This window comes from Mastigoproctus giganteus, chromosome 14, assembly GCF_048544385.1.
Source record: "Mastigoproctus giganteus isolate SK-2022 chromosome 14, ASM4854438v1, whole genome shotgun sequence".
Classification (NCBI taxonomy): Eukaryota; Metazoa; Arthropoda; class Arachnida; order Uropygi; family Thelyphonidae; genus Mastigoproctus; species Mastigoproctus giganteus.
In genome coordinates this window covers 20,083,904-20,103,736 of record NC_143588.1, presented here as the reverse complement: position 1 = coordinate 20,103,736, position 19,833 = coordinate 20,083,904, and the positions used below count along the sequence as shown (strand labels likewise).

The 19,833-nt window shown below is 38.9% G+C and overlaps 1 protein-coding gene across 1 annotated transcript in view; it reads left to right on the top strand.

Annotated features, from left to right (window-relative positions):
- Positions 1-19,833, top strand: part of LOC150075004 (uncharacterized) — a 1,344,778-nt gene that overhangs the window by 1,237,579 nt on the left and 87,366 nt on the right. The window contains exon 31 of the mRNA XM_090389033.1: positions 7,630-7,701. Within this exon, the coding sequence (XP_090245159.1) occupies positions 7,630-7,701 (72 nt within the window). The remainder of the gene's footprint in view (positions 1-7,629; positions 7,702-19,833) is intronic.

Sequence of the window (19,833 nt, the reverse complement as noted above, 5' to 3'; positions counted from 1 at the left end):
ACATTCTACACAGCTTGTTTTCACTGATTACAAGTGGGAAACACTATCTCACCCCAGTTATAGTTCTGATTTGAGTCCTTGCTGTTTAAATATTGGTCCAAACTTTGCTTAGACAAATAAGGCTTTGAAAGCAATGAGTGCAATCCAGTGCATCAGACAGATTTATGTCAGCAGACAGTTAAGCCAGCATTTAAAATTATCTGAATGTTGGGAAATAGTCGTGGGTTGTGGAGGAGACTACAGTGAAGGTTTTTTAAAGTAAATGTAAATTATTTTACAAAATAAAAGAATTTTGAATGTACTGCTTTTGTTCATTACTTTTGGCATAATCCTCATATATGTGAAAGGCAACGTGCTAACGTTACGGTACTCTTATACTAATTATGGAGAACAAAGGGTGAATGGAGCAGAAATTGCTATCATGGTGAACAAAGAAGGGAGCTAACATAAAGGAGAAGTAATAAGAATAACTTAGTGCTGTTCAACCTGTGACCTTGGTGCCTTCATCGAGTGCCAGCTGCCGAAATCAAAGGAGGAAATGACAATAAGTAGGAAAAGCCTGTTTCTGACATGAAATACACGCCACGTGGTACACGTGAAAAGTAGGTAAAGTTAGTTAAAATTTAATTTTAATTTTAATCATGAAGCATGCGTATATTTCACAGCTGACCTGACAAAGGCTGGAAGTAAAGATTAAAAGAATAAAAAGAATACAAAGAATAAAAACTGGCAACCCCTGAACCTATAGTAGGACCCTGAACATATGTTCAGGGTCCTACTATAGGAACGGGTATAGCAAACCCGAACTGCCCTAGCACCATGTTTTTGTCTTCTTCAGTACTCTTCATGCTTTCCTTCCCCCAATTTTTATTTCTCGTGAACCATTATTTTATCGAACGCAATATCTGAGATTCTTCTTTTCTTCTTTAAAACACTTTTCTCTCACCTATGCAAAGTTCAGTGACTATTTACCGCTACTTTGCTAGCTTGTTATTCCTTTCTATCCTGGGATGCATTCCTTCACGTGTTTAACCCCTACCCCTTTTTACATTCCTAACCTAATTGATTTAATTAATTTTAACTTTAATTTACTAATTTAATTTACTACTTCATTAATTTAATTTATTTTAATACATCTCCAACTTGCAACACAAGGGGTAGCTAGACCAACCTAATTAATTTATTTAATTTTAATCTTTCTGATTTCTTTACACTAGGGGTTGCCAGTTTATACCATAGCTTACATTCAGTTTAAACTTTTTATTATTCCACAGCAGTATAGATCGCCACAACCTACACGACCCCAGTAAGTTATCCTATTTCTTGCTTTTTATTCTTTTAATCTTTACTTCCAGCCGCTGTCAGGTCAGCCATGAAATATGCGCATGCCTCATGATTAAAATTAAAATTAAATTTTAACTAACTTTACCTACTTTTCACATGTACCATGTGCGGCGTGTATTTCATGTTAGAAACAGAGGCTTTACCCACTTATTGCCGTTTCCTCCTTTGATTTCGGCCAGCCGCGTAAATCAAAGGAGGAAAGGTGCCGAGGTCACAGGACGAACAGCACTAAGTTATTCTTATTACTTCTCCTTTATCTTAACTTCCTTATTTGTTCACTGTGATAGCGATTTCTGTTCCATTTGCCCGTCCTTCTCCATAATTAGCATTACGAGTACCTTAACGTTAGCACGTTGCCTTTCATGACTACTAACTTATGTAACAATTATGGTCGTTTGGTACTTTCTGCATATAGCAGTGTCCTAGGTCCATAAACCATTATTATTATTAATAATATCTTAAACCATTGCTTCCTTTAAAACATATATATATATACACAATAATGGCAAATGATGCAAGAAAGCAAGCTTATATAGCATCAGCCAAAAAAAAAAAACTACATGGTTCACCCATCCACACCCTCCAAAAATTTGTCTAGTTCATCTTTGAATTTATTCAGCCCATCCACTTCCACAACAACAGATGGAAGCTTGTTCTAATAATCAACCATCTGCTGGTTGAGGGCAAACTTCCACATATCCATCCTGCAACCATCCTCGACTTAAATTTATGCCCCCTAATGTGTGTGTAGTCTCAGCAAGTGGAAGAATGCCATTAACATTCAGCTTACTCAATCCATTCAAGACATTAAACAGCTCAATCCCACGGACACCTAATCTCAAGATGCTGCAATTTGCAGAACTGAACCTTCCTAGGTAAGAGCAGACTTTTGTTTTATTCAACCAGTCTGGTTGACCTTCTCTGCATCATTCCAGCAGCTCTACATCCTTCCTAAAGTTAAGCCTCCACACCTGCAGACACCAGCAGCTTTTCTGCCACAAGCCACATTGGCAATAAAACTGCACTTGGCTGGTTTTCTTTTATTCTCCTCCCTTGCTGGGATGAGATGATGGGTTCCTGTCTTCTGCCTCACTGACTTTCTGGGGTCACATTCTCTATCGTTCCCATACCTCTGTCTTTCCTCCCAGCCTTCAGTCTCTCCTCCTACTTAATAACATCCAAATTTAAACCAATTTGCATAAACCTCTCTTGGCCTTTTATATTCTAGCATTAACCCCCCCCCCCTTTTTTTTCACATAGACCCTTGCCACTGAAATCTGTGGAAACTAGGTGTCAGGGCCTGCCAGAGTACAAATTAAAATCTACTGGGTACCTGACCTGCCTCCCCGGGTCCAAGTGTGGCCCCGGGGAGGCAGGTCACAGTAACAGTGGTAACAGTTGGTCCCAACGGTCAGAAGAACAATGGTACACAACACTATATATCCTTCCACTCCCCACATACTTTTTAAATCTCTGGCGAACACAGAATTCTGTGCTACACAAACAGAGTACATAACGCAGAGATGGCGGCACCTCTGTAGCTAGGTGGGCAGGAGCAGCAGTGCGTAGCACATGCTTCTTGATTAGACCCAGGTTCGAGTCCGTGACCACCAAATATGGAGGATGAGGAAAGGTCAGGGAATGACCACCGCATATCCCTGGAGCAATATGGCTTTGGTTGCTAATGCTCCTAAAAACCAAATAACAAACAACAAACAAACAAACAGAGATGGGGGGGGAACCCCTCGTGACGTCAGACAACTAACACACTTTGCATTTGTTAACCTAAGAAAAGCAGTCTTTAGTATTAGTATTATTAGTGGCAAATGATCTTATAAAGCATCAACCAAAAAAAAACCAAACACTTCATCTTTACATTCCCTGAAAGGATTAGATTAGTTCTTCTTTGAATTTATTCAAACCATCCACTTCCACAACAACAGATGTAAGGTTGTTCCAACAATCAACCACCCTCTGAATTAAGGCGAACTTCTGCACATCTATCCTGCAACCATCTTTCCTCATTTCAGTTTATGAGTCCTCGTGTGTAGTCTCGGGCCTTGAATGGTTTGAGCAAGCCCAATGCTGATGGGATTTTTCTTCTTGCTCAGATTCTGCACCTGAGGGGGCATGTTGTTATTTGGTTTTTAGGAGCATTAGCAACTAAGGCCATATTGCTCCGGGAAATGCGGTGGTCATTCCCTGACCTTTCCTCATCCTCCGTATTTGGTGGTGACGGGCTCGAACCCCGGTCTAATCAAGAAGCGTGTGCTACGCACTGCTGCTCCTTCCCACCTGGCTACGGAGGCGCCTGAGGGGGCATAAATTCAAATTGAGGAAAGACAGTTGTAGAATAGATGTGTGGAAGTTTGCCTTTAGCCAGCAGGTGGTTGATTGCTGGAACACGCTTTCATCTGTCATTGTGGAAGTTGACAGCTTAAATAAATTCAAGGCTGAACTAGACAAACTTTTGGAGTGAATGGATGGGTGAAACGGGAAGGTTTTTTTTTTTTTTTTTGACTGATGCTATATACGCTTGCATTTTGCATCATATGCCTCTGCTAATGCTAATGTAGGTTGGCATTAGTTAGATAATTTTATTATCTATTATAATTAACTTATAACTTTACAAATGTTGCTATATGGCATAATACGTATAACATAAACTTAATAGCACAGTATGTATAATATTTGCATAACTGGTGAATTAAACCAGTGTTATTATTGCATGTAATTATATTAGTTTAGTGTAGTGTTCTCAATTATGTCGAATTTACATAGAAATTATGCTCCAGACTAGAGCAGCAAAGCAACAGGCAGAAAGTAGTGGGATGCCTGTGGCTGTCGCTCTGGGGAGATTCTCCTATGAATCACAGCCTGACAGAATGTGCCATTTTGCAATGTTTGTGTACCTTTCTGGAACAAAACATGATACAGTGAAGGGGGAAATCTTTGTGTGTTTGGTGCTAAGAGTGTAAAGAAATTAAGTGCCAACTCAACAAAATTCGGATGATTGTTTATGAGAGCTTGAAGAGTAGGGTGGATGTACCTGGAGGCATTTAAAATCAGGGACCATCAAGCTCTCAGCTGCCCACCTCAATTCATTCTTGAGCATAAAGCAACACAGCAAGAATCCCTAAGGCAGAATGCACTAGTCCCAGGGGAATTATTGATTGTTGATGATTCTATCATTTTCAAATAGAGTCAACAACAATCACTAATAAATATATTGTACAAAAAGGTTAAGTGGAATAGGACCAAGTTATGTCTGCCGTGGACAAATTTTGATGACTTTGTACAGCACATATCTTTTTAAGGTACAAAAAGTTGTACCTTATTTAACATGCCAATGTGTTAAAAGTTGTATTTAACACATTGGCATGATGTTAAGAGTAGGAGATATGCCGAATTACTTAAGTACAGTGCAGTTTTGAAAAAAAAAAACATCACGAGTTAGGGTTAAATTTGAAAGTGACAGCAATTCTTCCCAGACACGATAGGAGGAGCATAGGACGAGGGCCTTATCATTCAGTTCTGCCCAAAAAAGGATGTGCAAGGCTCATAGAGTACAATTTTTCTCAACATGGTATTTGTTAAGAGGAAGGGAGAGGATGCATCATCTATGTGAATGGGATAAACTTAAATAAAAAGGGTGCAAGAATATTTGCTGATGCTATCAAGGCAGCGTTAGGTGGGTCAGAAAACTAATAGAATAACAATAGCGACAGACAGAGGTGAAAGCGATTCTTGCACTTAGTGTACTGGAATGTGCAGCAGCAGCTTGGAAAGCAAGTTGCGAGAATTGCAAGGACTGCTGAGAGTCATCATAGAATAAGTAAATACATGGACTGTGTTAGGGTGAGAACAGGTGAATAGATACTTGCATATAAGATATGCTTGCATATCTGATATAAGAGATGCGGAATTTGAATATGGAGAGTATAATGTGTACAGAAAGGGCAAACAGGATAGATGGGGGTAGGAGTTTTGCTCTTAGTTAAGAAGCACATAAAGTCTAAGGTAGATCATCCAGTCATTGTGGGTGGCTGATGCAATGTTCTATCAATTTGCTGTGGCATAAGTACTGGGAAAATAATGAGAGTAGAAGTGTGTTATAGGCCTAATGACATTAATGAGTATAACGAACAACTGTACAGAGAAATAGAGAGCCAGTAAATCAGAATGTCTTATACTCAGTGACAATAACTTTCCAGATATTGACTGGAACTTTTGAGTTGGTTAATCACACGCTAACAAGATTTTATGGATTTTGATGATGGGCCCATTGTTATTTTCTATATTTATTAATGATGTTGATGAAGGTGTATAAGGCTTAAATAGCCAAGTTTGCAGATGATACAAAGTTTGGTAGTGTAGTTTGGTAATGACAATAATGACAGTATGCTTCTACTCCAACAGGATTTAGAAAAATTAGGCAAATGGGCTGAGAAATGGTAATTAATGTTTAACATTGACATATTCAAGGTATAGCATATGGGTAGCAGTGACCCCAGAGTAACTACACTCAGCGGTAGTGGATAATGAAAAATAAGACCTGAGGGTAATTGTGCAGTCAGATATGAAGTTCTCTGATCAGGTCTGCACCCAAAAATTCAGACAATGTTTTGGGTGTTGTCAGTGATATACAGGAAGTTTGCTAGCAGGGATAAGGAGGTGATATTGCATTGTAAATGGCAATGGTCAAGCCACATCTTGAGTACTGCATACAGGTCTGGAGGTCTCATTTTAGGAAGAATGTACACTTCTGGAATGGGTGCAGAGAAGGGTAATGAGAATGTTGAGGTTGGAAAAAAGGGTGCTCTTGCCAAGAAAAGCTTCAGTGCTGCAAATTGCAACATCTGGAGGCTAGGTACCTGTCAGGTAAGCTGATGAAACATAATGATACAAAATAAAGCTATATCAATTCCAAATTAATTTAAATTAAATAAACCTAATTATAATATTAATGAAATTTTCTCAAAAAAACATCCTGCAGGTGACATTATTATTGGAAAATGGTGCTACTTTAGGAGTTCATTTAAACTCCCAAAAATTGCTTCCATAAGGATAGCCTTGTACAACGCGTACATAAGTGCTGAAACTTGCATAGAGAAATAGTTATTGCACTCCGTATATTGAAATACCAAGTGTGATACTTGCTATTAAATGAGTACCAGCTAGACTGGGATCTGACAGGATTAATATCGACCAACATGTGAAATTCATCTATTGGAAGGTAGAATTTTTGCCTGTAGTACAGTGAATGATGATTGGACATGAAGACAATAATACCCATCGGCTTCATGTCCATCACTTTTTGAAACCACCCAAAGAAATGATGCCCTTTATTATTAGCATATTGTTATTTAGCTGTGCAGATTTGGGCTCTTCCCAGTTTTATCATTTTAAATTTTTAGGCGTGAGTGACTAGATTAGGATTAGCTGCTGAGTCAGTTTGTGGAAGTCAGAAAATGTCATTATGTGTTTGTATTTTGTGTGTTTTTGGGGAAAGCCTTTCTCACAAGTGTCTCCCAGGTACACGTGGAACTTGATGTTGCTCCTTGTTCAGTTTGTGAAATTCTTTTATAATGTACAAAAATAGTACTTCTGATGAAGATGCAACATCTCTATCTTTCCCAGTTTCTTCAGACTCTCTCAGCTCACATGACCAAACAAATTTAACCTCAGGGGCTCATATCTGGTGAATAAGGGCTTAGCACACCCAGGGTCCTGAGCTGGATATCATCATTCTTATTTTTCTTGGTGATTCCCTTCTACTTCTCTCTCTCTCTCTCTCGGGGTAATTCAGAAAAAAATTTTTTTTTTGGTTGGTGCAGTATAAGCCTTAGGCTTCCTTGCATCATATGGCTAATAATAATAATAATAATAATAATAAAATTGATGGTCGATTGTTTTGGACATATATAGCTAGAACATGTTTCAGCATCCACAGATGCAGAGAGACACTGATTCTCTCTCCACAGCTATTTCTTAAGTGCCAAAGATTTTTGATTCTGCCACATACAGAATACAATAAAATGCAGTGATTTTATGCCTTGTGTATGAATATACATCATAAATGATATTTTATACTTTGTTTTGTTTCTGTTCATGCATATAGTACTGATAATTGTTTGATATAATGGCAGTAGTATATAATGTGTATATTATTTAGTATATTATAAGTATCAAAAGTTATTTCTTTAGTTATTGATTGAAATTGTAAATTAAAATAAGGAACATTTTGAACATTAAGATATAACTACAATTTTGAACATTTTTCAGTCCTTATATTATTGGAACTATGAATCAAGCAACATGTTCTACCACAAATCTGCAGCTTCATCATAATTTCAGGCAAGTTATTTTACATATAATTAACAAGCTTTACAGTTCAGTTAAATGCTCTATACTAAACCATCTTCTTCTTGTTTCCACTGTTCCATCTTCTTTTTGTTTTCACTATTCACAAACTTTCTTTTTGTAATCCCTTGTCAAAAGAATAGTCTATGTGTGGAATCATACTAAGTAAAATATAAATAAAATAACGTTTCACATTCCCTTTTCTAAGCTGAACTGAAATGTCGAACCCATCAAACAACTGATCGAAATGCAAATGAGTACGTGTGGGCACATGCTCATTCAATGCATCATTCTGATATGTAAATATAGGTGGATTTTAAATAGAGCAGTCTGACTATTTATTACTCATTTCATTTGTGCATGCATATCAAGCATATTGAGCAATTAGACTTCACACCAGCTGGTATTTAAAAAAACAAATTTCAATACTGCAACTAAAACACTTTATTTACAATAAAATAAAATAAAATAAAATTACAAGTATAAAAATGGAAATATAAGTTAAAACTGATGTGGTTTAATTTACAATAAAATAAAATAAAATATAAAGTGTGAAATAAAATATGATGATAAAAGTGATAAAAACAGTGAAATAATATACTAAAATACTGTAACAACTGTAGCTTTCTGAGATGGCAATCTCCTTTCTCAACAGCATACTTCTGCTGTGCTGCTATTTAAGGATGTGCCGCACAGCAGAAGTATGCTGTGCTGCTATTTAAGGATATGCCGCACGGCATACTTCTGCTGTGCGGCACATTCTTAAATAGCAGATCCACGGCACTCGTCACATGGTTCCTCAGGAATATGGTTGGAATTTCCCATTTACGCACCGGAACCGGAAATGGCTCAGGAGCGCGCTAGCTGAAACCGTTCATCTCGTCCAAGAACAACGGTTTCAAAGAGGGGATGTAGGCGTACACCTCTGTCTCTGTTAATGGTATTGCTAGCTGTCCCAATACGTAAACTCTTAAGCCATTTACGGTTCCAGAACCCCTGTGCATGATCCGTGATGACAGCACCCTCCGGGGAAATTTGATGTTGCTTCTCCCAGAAGTGTTCTGCCATGGTAGACTTCCTGTAATTTGCAGACTTTATTGCATTCATATGCTCCTCCAGATGGTCTTTCAGTCATCGCCCCATCTCACCTACATAACACACCCCACAATCCAAGCATTTAATTTCATAAACCACCCCACTGTTGGCTTCTTTCGTTATGGGGTCTTTGACATGGGATATCACTGTGTGCAACCTCCATCCCGGGAGTTGCACACAGCATATCTGACACCCCCGAATTATTCGTGCAATGTGGAATCTGCTCCTCTTATTAGAGGAGCACAGTCCATCCGTAATGAGCCATTCACCCCTGTGAGCACTGCATACATTCCCTACTATCCAGGCCTTTCAGAGCACATTGCACGAATAATTCGGGGGTGTCAGATACGCTGTGTGCAACTCCTGGGACGGAGGTTGTACACAGTGATATCCCGTGTCAAAGATCCCATAACGAAAGAAGCCAACAGTGGGGTGGTTTACGAAATTAAATGCTCGGATTGTGGGGGTGTGTTATGTGGGTGAGACGGGGCGACGACTGAAAGACTGTCTGGAGGAGCATATGAATGCAATAAAGTCCGCAAATTATGGGAAATCTGCTGTGGCAGATCATTTCTGGGAGAAGCAACATCAAATTTCCCCAGAGGATGCTGTCATCACGGATCATGCACAGGGTTCTGGAACCGTAAATGGCTTGAGAGTTTACGTATTGGGACAGCTAGCAATACCATTAATAATAACAGTTTCAAAAGGGGATGTAGGCGTACACAGGGGTGTATGCTTACATCCCCTTTTAAAACCGTTGTTCTTGGACGAGATGAACGGTTTCAGCTAGTGCACTCCCGAGCCATTTCCTGTTCTGGTGTGCAAATGGGAAATTCCAACCGGATTCCTGAGGAACCATGTGACGAGTGCTGTGGATCTGCTATCTAAGGATGTGCCGCACAGCAGAAGTATGCTGTTGAGAAAGGAGATTGCCATCTCCGAAAGCTACAGTTGTTACGGTATTTTAGTATATTATTTCACTGTTTTTATCGCTTTTATCATCATATTTTATTTCACATTTTATATTTTATTTTATTTTATTGTAAATTAAACCACATCAGTTTTAACTTATATTTCCATTTTTATACTTGTAATTTTATTTTATTGTAAATAAAGTGTTTTAGTTGCAGTATTGAAATTTGTTTATTTAAATACTAGCTGGTGTGAAGTCTAATTGCTCAATATGAATTGTCCCAGCCTTATAGGCCTATTTGGAGATATATCAAGCATACCTGAATAAAGTTTCATTATCCAGTGACAGTGAATCACCATGTACTGCGATTTCTTGAACCGGATATCTATTGATGGGATAAAACCGTGAAAGTCACACAATTCAAGAATTTAGCATTAGCATTAGCATTAGTAGAGGCATATGATGCAAGAAAGCAAGCTTATTCAGCATCAGCCAAAAAAAAAAAAAAAAAAAACACACCACTCCCATTTCACCCCTCCATTCGTTCGAAATACCTGTCCAGTTGAGCCTTAAATTTGTTTAGGCTATCAACTTCAACAACAAATGATGGAAGTCGGTTCCACCAACCAACCACCCGCTGGCCAAAGGCAAATTTCCGCACATCTATCCGACATCCGTCCTTCCTCAATTTGAATTTATGCCCTCTGAGGTGATTATTCTGAGCAAGAGGAAGAATCCCATTGGCATTGAGCATGCTCAAACCATTCAAAGCCTTATACACCTCTATCAGATCACCTCGCCGGTGCCTAGTCTCCAGACTCTGTAATTTGCAAAACTTAAGCCTTTCTTCATAAGAGCACCCCTTTGTTCCATTCACTAATCTTGTTGCCCTTCTCTGTACTCTTTCCAGCATCTCTACATCCTTCTTGAAATGAGGCCTCCAGACCTGTATACAGTACTCAAGATGTGGCCTAACCATTGCCTTATACAAGGGAATAATCACCTCCTTATCCCTGCTAGAAATATTCCTGTATATCATTGACAAGACACCATGAGCTACTCTTGCAGCTCGTCTGCACTGCTCAGAGAACTTCATATGTGCCTGCACAACCACCCCCCAGGTCCCTTTCATTCTGTACCACTATCAGTGTAGTACCACAGAGTTTATACGTTGCTCTGGGGTTGCTGTTTTCCATGTGTAGTACTTTACATTTGTCAATGTTAAACTTCATTTGCCACCTCTCAGCCCATCTGCTCAACCTTTCCAGATCCTGTTGCAGCAGCATAGTGTCAGTAGTGTCCTTGACAACCCTGCCTACCTTTGTATCGTCTGCAAACTTGGACATTAAGCTTGATATACCATCATCAATATCACTTATGAATACAGAAAACAATAATGGACCCAACACTGAGCCCTGAGGGACTCCACTAATAACATTAGTCCACGACGAGCAGTGTCCATTGATTACCACTCTCTGTCGTCTCCCCCTCAGCCACCCCTTTATCCACAGCAGCAATTTGCCTCCAATGTCACACTGCTCCAATTTGAGCAGCAGTCTTCCATGTGCAACAGTATCAAAAGCCTTTCTAAGATCCAAGTATATAATATCAAAGTTATTCCCTGCATCCAGTTCCTTTGTGACTGCATCATAGTATCCAATCAAATTGGTCAGGCAAGACTTCCCTTTAACAAAACCATGCTGTGTCCGAACTATAACTAAAGTCTTGACTAAATGATCCTGCAGTGCTTCTTTAACTAGTGCCTCCATTAATTTTCCTGGAACAGAAGTTAAACTCACAGGTCTATAATTGCTTGTGTCAGCCTTTGATCCTCCTTTGTGAATTGGGGTCACATTTGCACATCTCCAGTCTGTGGGTACCTCCCCTGAGTCCAAGGAAGCTCTCATAATTATGGCTAAGGGTTTGCTTACTTCCTCTGCTGCCTCCTTTAATATAACTGGATAGATCCCATCCACCCCAGGTGCCTTTCTTGTGTTTATCTTCAACAATTTCTCCTCCACTTTACTCTCAGTTATTACAAGTTTCTCTAGCTTACTGCTCGAGTTGAATACACCTCTGGCTTTCCCCTCGCTAAATAACTCCTCATGTGTGAATGTCGATGCAAAATATTCATTTAGTTTGTTAGCTACCTGAGCAGGATCATCAACAGTTGACCCATCGATATCAAGTGGACCAATCTGATTCATCCCCTTCCTTCTAGAGTTTACATAAGTAAAGAACTCTTTGCTGTTGTTTTTCTTTGCATCCCTTGCCAAAGATTTCTCGTAATCTGCCTTCGCCTGTCTAACCTCCTTTGTAACTTGGTTACAGATCAACTTGTATCTATCATAGGCTTCTGTGTCATGTGTTAATTTGTATGTATCCCATGCATGTTTCTTCTCTGCCATATGCCTCATCAGTTCATCTGACATCCATTTAGGCCTAACCTTGAACAATATTTCTTAGTTGGTATGTAAAGCCTAGTAGCTTCCAAGATAAGTTCTTTGAATGCTTCCCATTTTGTATTTGCTGTTGGTAACATTATCAGTTGGTCCCACTGTATAGAATTTAAATACTGTCTCAGTCCATCGTAGTCGCCTTTACGAAAGCAATAACCCTTCCCTTTACCCCTAATGGTAGTTACCTCTTTGAGTAAATCCCACGCCTTTACGAAAGCAATAACCCTTCCCTTTACCCCTAATGGTAGTTACCTCTTTGAGTAAATCCCACTTCAGCACACTGTGATCACTGCCACCTAGTGGTTCATTTATCTGCAGATTCTTAATGCATGAAGAATTAATCAAGAGTATTCCTTACTCTAGTTGGCTCCTGAACATGCTGATGTAGAAACCAATCATCCAATAAATCCACAAAAGCCTTGCTAGTGTGTGAGTGACCAGCCCCCAAATTCCAGTCAATATCTGGGAAATTAAAATCTCCCATTATAAGACTCTCTGATTTACTGGCCCACTCTATTTCCCTGTACAGTTTCTTATTATACTCATCAGAGTCATTAGGCCTATAGAACACTCCTACTCTCAATTTTGATCTCCCAATGCTTATGTCACACCAAACTGACTTGACACTGCACTGTCCAGCGATGTCCACAGGCTTCACATCCTTGGATTTTATGTATTTCTTAACTAATAGCATAACCCCTCCTCCCTTCCTATCCAGTCTATCCTTTCTGTAGACGTTGTACTCCCCAAATTCCAGTTCTGCATTCCTTATATCTGTGTGACACCACGTCTCTGAAATCCCAACAATATCTGCCTTTGATGTTTTGAGCAATACCTCAAATTCATCAAATTTATTTACTAAACTCCTAGCATTGGTGTACACGCAAGTATACATGCACCTAGTTCTATTCTTAGCTACCCTCACACAACCCATGTGTTTACTTGTACCGCAATGACTCCCAGCAGTCTCTGAAATATCCTGCATCTTGTTTTTCAGGCTTCTGCTCATTCCAATAGAAGCAGTGCAAGAATCTCTTTCACCTCTGCCAGTGGCTACTGTTAATATATTCGTCTTTGTCTCCCCCCCAAGCTAGCAGTTTTCCGACCCACCTAACACTGCCTCGATAGCATCAGCAAATATTCTTGCACCCTTTCTATTTAAGTGTATCCCATCCCTGTAGAAGCAATCTCTCCTGTTAACAAGTACAGTCCAGGCTGAAAAAAATTTTACCCCTTGAGCCTTGCACAATCTTTCCAGGGCCGAATTGATCGACAAGGCTCTCATCATATACTCCCTCCTATCGTGTCTGGGCAGAATTGCAGACACTTTCAAATTCAACCCTATTTCACGGCTTTTTTTCAACAGTGACCTCTACTTGTTAAGCAATTCTGCCGGTCTCCTACTCTTGATATCATTAGTGCCAACGTGTACAACTATATCACCTTTTGTGCCCTTAAAAGATGATATCTGCTCTACAACGTCATCAACCTTTGCCCCTGGCAGACATACCCTGGTCCTGTTCCACCTCATAATAATTCTCATAAAAGTTCTCATAATAATCATAAAAGTTCACCACCTCATAAAAGTTCTCATAATAATGGCTAAGGGTTTGCTTACTTCCTTTGCTGCCTCCTTTAATATAACTGGATAGATTCCATCCACCCCTGGTACCTTCCTTATATTATCTTCAACAATTTCTCCTCCACTTTACTCTTGGTTATTACAAGATTATCTAGCTTACTGCCAGAATTTAATACACCTCTGGCATTCCCCTCCCCGATAACTCCTCATGTGTGAATGTAGTTGCAAAATATTCATTTAGTTTGTTAGCTACCTGAGCAGGATCATGAACAGTTGAACCATCGATATCAAGTGGACCAATCTGATTCTCCTAACGGGGAAGTTAAAATCCAGGGTTATAAGAAAATCTGATTTACTTCCCCATGCTGTTTATTAAGAAAAACATAACATATGATAAAGAGCATCCAGTTAACATAGATGGACAGTATTAATAAGTAAGAGATTACCTCAATCTTTTTCGTGGAATGCTTCCAGTCAATTCTCTCTTATATATGACAAATAAAATAAGGTGAAAAAAAAACTGCAGCTGCGGTGGTTGATGTGTTTCTGGGTTGGGGTTCTCGGCTTTCGATTCCATTGCGCATCGGATTTGGTCGTATCTCTATGAATGAGAGAATTCATTAATTCGTTTTTTTCACCTTATTTTATTCGTCATATATGAGAGAGAATTGACTGGAAGCATTCCACGAAAAAGATTGAGGTAATCTCTTACTTTTTTAATATATTAAAAAATTGTGGAAGTTATTGAGCCTTGTAGCTCTGAAATTTTTTATTAATAGATGGACAGTGCAACATTGAGTCAGTTTTGTGTGACATAAGCAGTGGGAAACAAAAAATGAAAGTAGGAGTGTGTTATAGGCCTAATGACTAATGATTACAACAAACAATTCTAGAGAGAAATAGAATCGGCCATTAAATCAGATTGTATTATAATGGGGGATTTTTACTTTCCAGATATTGACTGGAACTTGCAGATTTGGTCACTCGCACACTAGCAAGACCTTTGTGTATTTATTGGATGATCGTTTTCTGAAGCAACATGTTCAAGAGGCAACTAGAGAGTGTAATACTTTTGATCTGGTAATCACAGTGATTATCTGTGCATTAAGGATTTGCAGATAAAGAAACCAATAGGTGGCAGTGATCACAGTGTACTGATGTGGGATTTACTTAAAGATGTAACTACCAATCAGGGGTAAAAGAAAGGGTTTTTGCTTTCATAAAGGAAACTACAGTGGTCTCAGACCATTTTTAAATACTGTGCAGTGGGACCAACTGATGATGTTACCTACATCAAATTCTAAGTGGGAAGCATTCAAGGAACTATTTGTGGAAGGCTTTTCATACTGATAAAGAAATATTGTTCAAGGATATTAGATGAACAAAGGAAACTTGTGGCAAAGAAGAACAATGCATGGGATGCTTATAAATTATCAGGGGACACAGAAGCCTATTGCAGATATAAGCTAGTCTGTAAACAAGTCACAATGAAGATTAGGCAAGTGAAAGTAAATTACAAGAAATCTTTGGCAAAGGATGCTAATAAAAACAGCAAGGACTACTTTACTTGTATAAACTCTATAAGAAAGAGGATGGATCAGATTGGTCCTCTTGATATCGATGGTTCGACTGTTCATGATCCTGCTCAGATAGCTGATAATCTGAATGAGTATTTTTGCATCTACATTCACATATGAGGAATTCTGTAGATAAGTGAAGGATAGAAGCTTATTAAACTCTAATAGGGAGCTAAATGATTTTGTAAAAGCTGAGAGCAAAGTGGAGGAGAAATCGTTGAAGTTAAACAAAAGAAAAGCACCTGGGATGGATGGGCTCTATCCAGTTATATTAAAGGAGGGGGCAAAGGAAGTAAGCAAACTCTTAGCCATAATTATGAGAGCATCCTTGGACTCCATGGAAGTCCCCAAGGACTGGAGATGTGCATATGTATCCCCAATTCACAAAGGGAGATCTAAAGGTGAAACGGGTAATTTCAGACCAGTTAGTTTAACTTTTGTTCCAGTGAAAATAATGGAGTCACTGGTTAAAGATGCATTTCAGGATCATATAGACATGATTGCAGTAATAATTCATACACAGCATGGGTTTGTTAAGGGAAAATCTTTTCTGGCAAATTTGATTGGATACTATAATGTGGTTACAAAGGAACTGGATGCAAAAAATAATTTTATATCCTATACAGGTCGACCATCACTAATCGGGCCACCGGTAATCCAGCACCACCACTAATTTGGACATAATTTCCACAAACGTAATTTCAAATTTCCCAGATCGTAGCACCGACCTGCCACTACTGTTTTGGTAGCGTTGGTTACAACATCAGCTGTTGGCGCGAAATTGTAAACACGGCCAAGCCATTCCCACTTGTTTTTCTGCATTTATTATTATAACCTGCTCATATTATACATAATTTCCCTATAACCCTAGCCATGGTTCCAACGCATAAAGGAAGTGTGCCTCTCGTGGTGTAAAGCGCAAACACCATACATTTTCCATAACAGATAAAGTTGAACTTCTGAAAAAAACTCGACAATGGTGTGTTTGTGAGAAATTTAACTCTGCTTAATTGTAAATTCCAGCAATTTCTCTCAGTTCCTCTTATTTTAGTAATTTTCTTTTAGCCATTTCTTTTTAAATTTTTTTTTTACAACACACTTGTACAAACTTGCGAAAAACACAACACAATATGATGGATAATACAGCATGCTAACGAACTTGTTTTCACAAAATCTCTAACAATACTGACAAACGTATTGTGACGTTTTTGAGTTTTTTTTATCACGATTAGTTTTATTGTCACGCTTGCAATAAACTAATCACACACGATCTTCATATGCATGCCGTAATAGCGTCACACGTATATGGCTGACAAGGCTTCTCAAGAAATAAAGTAACCTACTGGGCCACATATATGTGACATAAAAAAAAATACTCTTTTTTTTTTTTTTCTAGCTTGGCAGTCAACGTGTTAAAGGTAGGATGAGGTGGTTAGCTGTTGGGTAAACTGTATGTGCTAAAATAACCACCAGTGATCCGGCAAACTCACTAATTCAGCATCCCACAGGTCCCAACGCTGCCGGATTAGTGATGGTTGACCTGTACTTGGATTTCAGAAAAGCTTTTGTCACTGTTGTGCATGGAAGACTACTGTACAAATTGGAGCAGTATGGTATTAGGGTAACTTGCTACAATGGATAAAGATGGTTGCGTGAGAGAAGACAGAGAGTGGTAATGAACGGATGCTGTTCTTCGTGGACTAATGTTATTAGTCCACGAAGAATGTAAAGTTATTATTAGTCCACGAAGGTTCGGTGTTGGGCCCATTGTTATTTTTTATATTTACCAATGATATTAATGAAGTTATATCAGGCTTAATGTCGATGTTTGCAGATGATACAAAGGTTGGTAAGGTTTTTAATGACAGTAATGGCAGTGTGCTACTACAGGATCTAGAAAATTTGAGCTGATAGACTGAAGAGTGGCAACTAAAGTTTAACATTGACACATGCAAAGTACTGCATATGGGTAGAAATAACCCAGAGAAACGTACCAACTGTGTGGCACTACAGTTAGTGTGGTAGAAAATGAATACATCTGGGAGTAGCTGTGCAGTCAGATATGAAGTCTGATCAATGCAGACAGGCTACAAGAGCAGGTCATGGAGTATTGTAAGTGATATACAGGAATTTTGCTATTTGGGAAAGGGAGGTGATTAACCCTTTGTATACAGCAATGGTCAGGCCCCGCCTTGAGTACTGTGTACAGGTCTGGAAGCTTCATTTTAATAAGGATGTAGAGTTGCTTGAGCATGCACAGAGAAGGACAACAAGATTGGTGAATGGAATGAAGGGATCCTCTTACCAATAAAGGATTAAATTCTACAAATTGCAGCAACTGAAGACTAGGCACTTGCGACGTGATCCGATCAAGGTGTATAAGGTGCTCAACCTCTTGAATGGGTTGAGCATGCTGAAGTCCGATGGGATTCTTCCATTTGCTCAGATTACGAACCTGAGGGGGCATAAAATCAAATTCAGGAAAGACAGTTGTAGAATTGATGTGTGCAAATTTGCCTTTAGCCAGCGGGTGGTTAATTGCTGGAACAAACTTCCATCTGTCGATGTGGAAGTTGATAACTTAAATAAATTCAAGGAGAAACTGGAAAAACATTTAGAGGCGAATGGATGTAAGAAATTGTAGTGGATGTAAGAATTTATTTTTTTTTTTTTTGGCTGATGCTACATAACCTCATTTACTTGATTTCTTGCATCGCGTGCCTCCATTACAGTACTAATAATACTACTCTATTTCTCTGTACTGTTGTTCACTGTACTCATCAGAGTCATTAGGCCTATAATACACTCCTACTCTCATTTTTGCTTTCTCAGTGCTTACGTCACACCAAACTGGCTCAACATTGCACTGACCATTCTACGTTAACTGGATGCACTTCCTTAGATTTTATGTGTTTCTTAACTAATAGCATAATCCCTTTTCCCTTTCTATTCTTTCTGTACACATTGTATTACCCAAATTCCAATTCTACCCTGCTTGTATCTGTGCTACACTGCATCTTTGATATCCCAACGATATCTGCCTTTGATGTCTTGACCAGCTTCAAATTCGTCCAATTTATTTACTGTACTCCTAACATTGTTGTACACACAAGCATATAAGCACCTGTTCTTATTCTTATTTACCCTAACACAGCCCATGTATTTATTTGTTCCATGATGACTCCCACCAGTCCCTGAAAACCTCAGCACACTGCCCTCCATTCTAATAGAAGCAGTGCAAGAATCATTTTAACCTCTGCCTGCGGTTACTATTAATCTTTTAGTCTGGGAATCTCCCCAAGCCTGCCGTTTCCCCATCCACCTAACACTCTCTCTGTATCATCAGCAAACACCCTTGCACCCCCTTCTATTTAAGTGTATCCCATCCCATCGCTGAATAACAGGCAAGGCTCTCACTGTGTACTCCTTCCTGTTGTGGCTGGGCAGAATTGCAGACAGTTTCAAATTTAACCCTAACTCAACTTTTTTCAACATTCACCTGTACTTGTTAAATAAGTCTGCAGATATCCTACTCTTAATATCATTAGTGTACAACAATATCACCCTTTGTGCCCTTAATAGATGATATTTGCTCTACAATGTCTTCAGCTTTTGACCCCTGGCAGACATACTCTGGTCCTATTTCACCTATCCTTTTTACACAATATATTACTGGTCTCTGTGACAATGGAATCACTGACAATAACTATCTCCTGTGTGATCAGTGCATCCTGTTTTGGAGATTGTCACTGTTTAGCCTGATGCATGAGGTTGAGCTCTTGCATTACGTTGGGCAGCTTAGTGCTTGTTGGTCCTGCATTTTAATTCCTTGGAGGGCATTTACCCTACTCATTAAAGGCACACTATAGCCCCTGCAGCTTATGCACCCCTAAACCCCCATAACACACACACCCACACCCTACTCATCAAACTCTCATAGACATCCATCAGAATGCTGACTTGGTTCCTAATTTATTGACACTCTGTGCACCTAGCACACACAAAGACATTCTCCTTGGCTAGATCATGTCCTGTTCCAGAAAGGTCCAGAAACATTTCAGAAGTTGCACATTTTTTGAGGCTGCGATGCATTTGAGATCTGCCGCTTCGGTTTTACCCCAGGCCATAGCACGCGTGCTACTTTGTGCCCATTACTTTGCTGCTCTGGTCTGGGGAATGATAACTGATTGAATACAATGAAAATTAATAAGATTAATCAATTTAATTAATCAGTTTACACTATCTAGTAGATTGTTAAATGCAGTGATACTTACTATGCTGTCTAGTTTTTCATTACTACTAGCTATTTACGACAATTAAAAATTTGAATTCCCTACCATTCACTCTATACAATGGCTGCAAGATTCGAATGAAACATCAGTTTTATGTATAAGTAGTAACCTACAAAATCTCTATCTAAATTAAAATTAAAAATAACAAGCGTAACTAGGACTATAAAGCTACTTATAAAGTACGATCTAATATGACAATCAAGTA